We start from the raw sequence: 8,915 nt of genomic DNA on the forward strand, positions 1-8,915 counted from the left end.
TATGACATGCATAAGACAAACGAAACAATTTAAACAAAATATTTTATTTCCATTAATTCACTTTATATTATTATTAGGGTGTTCCCAAAGGGTGTGGCCTTTCAATCTGGAGATGCGTTGTCAAGTATAAAGCAATCCCTACAATTTAAAAGGCCTTCAACGTAGATTTGAGATTTGGTCTGAAAGAGTAGAACTTCATATCTTATTTAAAAACAAAGACTTGATAATGGACTTTCTGCAGCAACTCCCTGAACAAATATTTCGAGACATCTTATTAAGAATTTCATATGAATCTCAACCAAAGATTAAGGAGTTGTTGGAACCTGCTAAAGAAATGATGGAATGTTCCGAGTTTTACCAAGATAGAATTAAGTTTGGGCTAGCTAAGAAATATATATGCTTGCTCCGGGATGCTGCGATATCTATATATGATCCAGTTGATCAATCAATTATAATGCACACTCATATTCCGCCTGGTTTTCAAGTCTCAAATTTATATTCTCACATTGTATGTGTTAAACACAAGCTTGTTTTGCTGGGCTTGCAATTTAATCGGAGTTATACTTCAACGATTTTGATAGATGATTTATTATCGAATACATGGAAGCAAGGTGCTCAAATTCCAATTGCTCAAAGCATACATGATTTTGCATGTTGTGCCTCGCCTGAAGGATCTATTTACATTGCAGGAGGTTATGTCAATTGTAGTTCGGCCAGTTTTAGTCGTGCCAATTTTAGTCGTAAAGCAGCAGTATACAAAGTAGATGAAGACGAGTGGGACTTTCTTCCTGACATGCACTATGAAATGACCGATTCTGGGGGTGTATTTTATGAAGGAATATTTTATGTCATTAGTTCTAACAATAGAACTCAAAGATTTGATCCCAACACAAGAGTATGGACAATACTTAATTTGTCTTCTCCAATTCCACAGTGCGTCCATGTTATGTTTGGACGGCTAATAGCGGTTATAGACAATAAAATAGAGCAATATGATTGGGAGAAAAATGTGTGGATACAATTGGAAACCCTCCCTAAAATACTTGAGTATGTTCAGGCCACAGAGTGGAGTGGTCGAATTTTCATGTGCGGACATGAGACGACTTTTTTTGGTGTCCCAAATTCTATATGCATAAATTTGAAGCAACTCCCTCTGAGAGGTGGGTTTCTGTCAACCCACCTCTAGAGGAAACCATTGATAATTGGATTTCTGTCAATGCACCGTTAGAGAAAACTATTGTCGAATCTATTATCACCGTAGAAATTTAATATACTGTAAAATTGTAATATAAAATAATATAAAATTTCTGCCGTGCATAATTTTGTTTTGAATTTTCTGGAAAACTGCCTTAAATGTTTAAAGTAGTTTGACCCCAAACATAGTCCAAGGAAATTCAGGTTTAAGCTCGGAAACGTATGCCATACCATGGAAACTCTGTTTCAACAGGTACTAAATAGCCGGCCAAGGGAAGCATTAGTGTATTAAATAAGTCCAAATGATTTCAAAATTACCAAAAAGAAATGCTAAAATAATCGGTTGTCTACACCAAATATCACGTTTTCTTCCTATGTTTGTTTTTAATATTTTTTTCCTGTGTTTGTTGTTCTCGTGGGCTTACTCGTGTTAGGAATTGGCATTCCTCAGTCTGGCCTATTCTTCTAGTTATGAATGCTAATAGTAAGATATATGTTAACTACTATGTCAGGTATAACTCAAAGAAAGAGTAATAATAATTTATAATTTGACATAGTAAATATACATCAATAGTTGAAATCCTCCTACCATCCCTCATTCTACATTGTAACTTTTTTAGAGTGAATAGATTTGATCTTTCATCATGGATATGTCTTCTTTGTTAAATTTATGATTGTCAAAAATTAGGGTTAAGGTTAGTGTTAAGATCACGGTTACCATTAAGCTAAAATTATTATTGAATATATAATTAATTTATTTAAAAAATATCACAACAACAAAACTGTCATTGTAGCAATCTTGGATGTCATGTTTATTGACACGTTAAACATTGATTTTTGGTTGAATATAGAATTGGTGTCCATATTAATATACCCTATCTAATCAATAATAGAACCTTATCTTTCTAATGAATCTAAACTCGTTCACTATATTTTATCTTATTAATAATATATATAACAAAATGATATAATTTGTGTCATTCCTATTGAAAAAAATGTAAAATAACCTCTAATGTAATATTGTACTATTATAAAAAAAAATTATCTAAATAATTTATGTCAAAATATATTATTTAAATAAAATAAAATTTAAAAAGTTTCCTAATTATTTTTTAAATATATCAAGATATTCTTTGAATAATAAAATATCTCCAACAAATAAAAATAATGGCTTGTAGTGAGAGCGTTGAGGGTCCAACTATATACATGGTATTCATGGGCTCAAGTTATTTTAGATCATTAAAAAATGGTGACTTAGAGCAGAACATGGAGTAGACCATGGAGATTGGATGAGCAAAGACCAATGGAGATTTTTATGGTGTTCTCAGGGTTAAGGATTTCAATTAGATTGTTTGAGAATGAAAATGATGTTCAATTTACATTCAATATGAAAGTTATATTCTAGTTGATAATATCTTGTTCTATGTATTACTGATTTAAAATATAATATGACTATCTTCTTTTGTATGGTGGTGAGAGGAGCATTTATTGACTTTGATGTCCTTTCTCACAAATGCCATTTGATATATATAGCAAGCTAGGTACGATCAAGCAATGCCTTGACCGGTCATGCCTCTTAGACATGGCCGATCAAGACATTACTTGATCGTGCCCCTTTGTTAATCACAATAATAATGCAAAGTGTTCATTCAACAACTGATACCAATCAATGTATGCTTACATTAACACCTGATAACAATCGGTGTATGCTTGTCTTAACACCTGATAACAATTGGTATATGTTTATTTTGCCACCCAATATTAATCGGTGTATCCCCCGATATCAATCGATGCACATTTATATTAACATCGATACTAATCAGTGTTTGGTTGACCCAATAATCATTTGTTTATTATTAAATAAGCTAACAGATATAAATTGGATTGCATTGGTTAACCCGATTTAATAATCGGTGAACACAAATAATGTAACCAATACTAAATCTGGATTCTATGCTATAGAATGATAATCAACAGTTAAACATTTGATCGAACTAATTAGACTGATCACATACAAATGAAGAATGGTTTATCAAATGAAGGATTAATAGCTTGAAGTTATTCATCATAATTATTGATAGGATAAATGATTGAATGAGAGACTTCATTTATCTCTCATTCAATCATTTATCTTACTGAAGCTACCATGCATTAACACTCCCTCTTAGCTAGGTAAGATAAATGCAAATAATATATCAAGCATCATAATTCAAATGATAGTTAGCATTCTTTACACAATCTAACTCTCTAGAAAATCATATCAGCTAATCAAATGATATGAAGTATCACCTAAACATGTGATACAAAATGTCCATCACGTCAATCTTGTGATGACAGGATATCAACTAAGCATGTGATATTAGTATTGCCTAAACATGCAATACTTAAGGATAATCATATGAGAGATTAATTCTCATCTTATCCAAGTTGTGATATGTGCACTAACACCTTATACAAGTGTTTTACCACAACACAATCATGGCACATCCAAGACACACCAGAGATCCAACATGATAACTGGTTTGGATACTATACAAGTGTTCATTATCTTGAGAGATCGTCACCTTATACAAGTGTTCATTATCTTGAGAGATCGTCATCTCTTAGATATGAACCCTGAGAATAAAATCCAAAATGTCCTATCATGACAAAGAAGTTTACACATTAAACATCTTATTGATATGCAAATACAGATTTACAAAGTAAATTACCTTTCTATCATACCTAAACCTTTTTTGAAGTGATCAACCTTCACTCTAGAAAGAGGTTTGGTCAAAATATCTGAAGTTTGATCTCTTGTACAAACATATTCTAATTGGATCACATTCTTGTCTACCATATCTTGCACATAGTGGTATGGAATCTCAATATGCTTGGATCTATCATGGAACACTCGATTTATTGAAAGTTTTATGCAGCTCTGATTGTCACAATGTATAATAGTGGGTTTCATAGGCTCCCCAAACAACCCCACAAGAAGCTTCCTAAGCCATACTACTCGAGAAGCCATAGAAGCTACAATGTATTCGGCCTCGATGGAGATTTGAGCTACAAAAGACTGCTTCCTACTGATCCAAGATATCATAGTTGAACCTAGACTGAAGCAACATCCTAAAGTGATTTTTTTGTTAATCACACTTCCAGCCCAATCTAAATCTGTAAATCCATGTAGGTCTATATCAACTTTCTTATATTTGAGGCCAAGGTTTAGGGTACCTTGTAGGTATCTCATAATGTCTTTTACTGCAACCAAGTGTATCTCCTTAGGTTCACACATAAACTTAGTGCATTAACTGCATAATAGATATTTGGCCTTGTATTTACCAGGTACAATAGGGATCCAATCATCTATCTATATTGAGTAGGGTTAGTGGGTTGTGACTCTGCTGCTGCTTCTTTAAGTTTATGTAAATTGGTTTCCATAGGACAGGTCATAGGCCTATAGTTTAGCATTCTAAATCTCTTCAGAATATCCAAGGTATACTTTCCTTGGTTGAGTATAATGTTGTCACAATTTGGCCATACTTCCAATCCTAGGAAGCAATGAAGGAGTCCCAAGTCCTTCATATCAAATTCTTTAGATAGATCTTTCTTGCATTGATCTATAAGGTGATCATTTCCTATGATTAATAAGTCATCAACATATAAAATCAATATTAGCATATCACCTTTATTTCTTTTGTAGTGGAGATTAGGATTTGCATCGTTTTTAAATAAGCCTAGTCATGAGAGATAGGTGTCAAGTCTTTCATACCAAGCCCTAGGAGCTGGTTTAAGCCCATAGAGAGCTTTCTTGACTCTACACACATGAGACCCAACATCATAAATTTCAAACCCTTTAGGTTTCTCTAGGTAGACTTCTTCTGAGATCTCACCATTTAGAAATTTTGTCTCAACATCCATCTGGTGTACCTTCCACCCCTTTGCTGCTGAAATGGCTAATACAGCTCTTACTAATGTATACATGGTAACAGGTGCAAAAGTTTCTTCATAATCTATTCCTTCCCTTTGTTAGAACCCTCTAGCTATAAATCTAGCCTTATGTTTTTCTATACTACCATCTGCAACATGTTTGATCTTAAAGAGCCATTTAGATGAAACAACAAATATTTTAGTTGGCCTTGGAACAATCTCCCAAACATCAATTTTCATAATGGACTGGTACTCTTCAAACATGGCATCCTTCCATACTTGATGTTCAACTGCATCTAATACATTGTTTGGTTTGGCTTTAGAGAAATCATTCATAAGGGGAACATAGCTAGTGAATTTATTAGGCCTTTTGCTTTCCTTGAAGGTCCCTGAAGGAGAAACAAACTTTTGAGCCTCTGCTACAGTCTTGGTGGCCCATAGTGGTCTTTTCTAGATGTTTTATCTAGGTGGACTTTGAGTTTCACTTATAGTTTCCTCAGGATTCTCCCTCTGAATCTCAGGAGTAGGATCTATATCTATGCTAGGGGTGGGGATATAGACTTCAGGGTCTAGAGAGCTTTGGGCTCTTTTGAAAGCTAAGTCTTCTTCAAAGATCACATCCCTACTTAGTTCAATATTCTTTTGACTAGGTATATAGATCTTGTAGGCCTTGGAGGTTTCACTATATCCTACAAGGATTCCCCTTTTTCCAAAAGGCTCTAATTTTAATCTTTTCTCCCTAGGTACATGAATATAGATAGGGCATCCAAATATCCTAAGGTGGCTAATATCAAGTTTTGATTTAGTAAAGACTTCCTCAAGGGTCTTATCTTCAAGATGAGAGTGAGGACATTTGTTTTGAATATATACAACAATGCTAGTTACTTTGGCCCAAAGATTGACATTTAGATTCTGATCAAGAATCATAGCTTTGGTAGCTTCAACGATTGTCCTATTTTTTCTCTCAGTGATCCCATTTTGTTGAGGGTTATAAGTTATTGTTAACTCCCTCTTAATCCCTAAATTTTTACAAAACTCTTTAAACATTTCTGATGTGTATTCCCCCCCATTATCAGTTCTTAGGGTTTTAATGTTGTTACTAGAGTAGTTCTCTATTAGTGATTTGAATTCTTTAAACCTATTAAGGATCTCTTCTGATTCTTTACATTTCAGAAAGTAGATCCAAGTTTTCTTAGAGTAGTCATCAACAAATATTACATAATACAAAAATCCCCCCAATGAAGGTATGGACATAGGTCTACATACATCAGAATGAACTAACTCTAAAATTTTACTTGTTTTCCTAGAACTATTCTGAAAAGCACCCTTAGTATTTTTACCTAGGGCACATCCTTTGCATGCCCCTGAATGATATTGCTTTAACTTAGGTAGACCTATGACAAGGTCTCCCATTGATGATAAAGATCTAAAATTTAGGTGGCCTAATCTTCTATGCTAGACTTCATTAGCATCTTTAGTTTCATGAATTAGGGCTAAGTTGGTCTGTCTGCATAGCTCATACAAGTAGCCTTGTCTTTGACCAATCATTTTAGCTTTCTCAATGGATGAGTTCTTTGGCCAAGCCAATACTCTATTGTCCATGAAGGTCACTCTGTATCCATTGTCCTCGAGTGCTGATATTGAGACTAGATTTCTCTTCATGCCTGGTACATATAGTACTCCTTTAAGTTGTAATGATACACTTGACTTTAGTTTGATGGTGTAGGTTCCAACTCCTTTGACTAGATGTGTAGAGTCATCTTTGATCATTACTTCCTCATTATTCTCCTCTTTCATGGAGTCTAGTACTTATTTGAATCTGGTAATGTTCCTAGATGAACCACTATTGATCACCCAGGAGTTAACTTTATTAGATGCTTGGTTTGTGACTACTGAATAGAGTGCATACTTCTTGGGGTCCTCTTCCCTTTTAGATTTTCTTATTTTGGTAAATGTGGCTTGCTTAGCTCTTTCTAGACATTTGGCAACATAGTGCCCAAATTTGTCACATTTGTAACATTGAATCTAAGAAAGATACTTCTTGAAGGTGTTCTTGCCGTGACGATTTTTTCTCTTCCTGAATTGTTTCTGCTTACTTTTCTTGTTTCAGTTCGTATTTAGAACTTGGAGATCTTCATCTATATTTTTTTGCTTGATCCCTTTCTTATTTTGCCTTGATTCTTCCTGGAGATAGTCAACCTTTAGCCTATCGCATTTCAGAAATTCATCCCTTGCATTGATGCCTTGGACGAATGTTTTCCATATGCTAGACAACCCATCTAGAGCAATGAGTGTTAATTCTTTTCTTTGGATCTCATATCCAAGGGTTCCCAGTTCATCCCTTAGGGCAGATATTCACATGAAGTAAGTATTGACTGATTCTCCTTTGATCCTAGCTATTTGATTTATTTCTCTTTTTAAAGCCAAGGTTCTATTGGCATTAGATATCTCAAATGCATCTTCAAGTTCTTCTAACACGTTGAAGGTTATTTCATGTTTCCTTATGATGGGCATAATATTGTTTCTTACCCCATCAACTATGATTTTAATAGCCTTTTCATTTCCCTCTCTCCAAGTTGTTTTGTCAAGTTCAGTCTCAGGTTCTGCAGTTTCAATTTTTGCAAATGATTTGACTTTATTTTCTTTTAGAATCATTTGAATTATGAACTTCCATGCTGAGAGGTCATCACCTCCTCTGAGTCTATCTTCAAATCTAATAGCACTAGCCATCGAAAGAATTGTGATGTTGAATATATGCTTGATTTGAATTTTCCACAAAATTGAACAGCCTCAGGTTCAATTTAACTATAGCTCTGATACCATGAAAATGATGTTCAATTTACATTCAATATGCAAGTTATATTCCACTTGATAATATCTTGTTCTCTATATTACTGATTTAAAATATAAATCTAACTATCTTCTTTTGTATGGCAGGTGAGAGGAGCATTTATTAATTTCGATGTCCTTTCTCACAAATGCCATTCTATATATATAGAAAGCTAGGTACGATCAAGCAATGCCTTGACCGGTCATGTCTTTTAGACATGGCCAATCAAGAGATTACTTGATCATGCCCCTTTGCTAATCACAATAATAATACATGGTGTTCATTTAACAACAGATACCAATTGATGTATGCTTACATTAACACCCAATAACAATCGGTGTATGCTTGTCTTAACACCCAATAACAATCAGTGTATGTTTATTTTGCCACCCGATACTAATCGGTGTATCTCCCAATATCAATCGGTGCAAAATTACATTAACATCGATACTAATCGGTGTTTGGTTGACTCAATAATCATTTGTTTACTATTAAATAAGTTAACCAATATAAATAAGATTGCATTGGTTAACCCGATTTAATAATCAGTGAACACAAATAATGTAACCGATATTAAATTTGGATTCTACATTATAGAATGATAATTGATAGTTAAGCATTTGATCGAACAAATCAGATTGATCATATACAAAAGGAGAATGGTTTATCAGATGAAGGATTAATAGCTTGAAGTTATTCATCATAATTATCAATAGGATAAATGATTGAATGAGATACTTCATTTATCTCTCATTCAATCATTTATATTACCAAAGCTATCATGCATTAAAAGAGAACACTAGTACTTTGGGAAAAAATACACTGGGATATCTTTTAGAGATGAAATGATGCTTTGAGGTACTCACATGGGTTGAATAATAAGCTCTTTTCAAAGACACCATTGAATGCTCCTTTGCTCCTTTTCGCCGATTCTAGTAGGATAGGGAGACCTAGAAATTTTTCCATTTGTCAATCCTTC

At 33.9% G+C, this 8,915-nt stretch overlaps 1 protein-coding gene across 1 annotated transcript; it reads left to right on the forward strand.

The window, feature by feature from the left end:
• The first annotated feature begins 226 nt into the window (after positions 1-226).
• On the forward strand, positions 227-1,186 carry LOC131074418 (F-box/kelch-repeat protein At1g15670-like). The gene has a single exon (XM_058011047.2). It carries the CDS (start codon positions 227-229, stop codon positions 1,184-1,186), a length of 960 nt encoding a protein of 319 aa, XP_057867030.2.
• Positions 1,187-8,915: the final 7,729 nt, after the last annotated feature.

Source organism: Cryptomeria japonica, chromosome 3, assembly GCF_030272615.1.
Source record: "Cryptomeria japonica chromosome 3, Sugi_1.0, whole genome shotgun sequence".
Lineage (NCBI taxonomy): Eukaryota > Viridiplantae > Streptophyta > Pinopsida > Cupressales > Cupressaceae > Cryptomeria > Cryptomeria japonica.

Excerpts from the sequence above, each read along its gene's own strand:
- LOC131074418 (XM_058011047.2), top strand. The coding sequence starts at position 227 with ATGGACTTTCTGCAGCAACTCCCTGAACAAATATTTCGAGACATCTTA.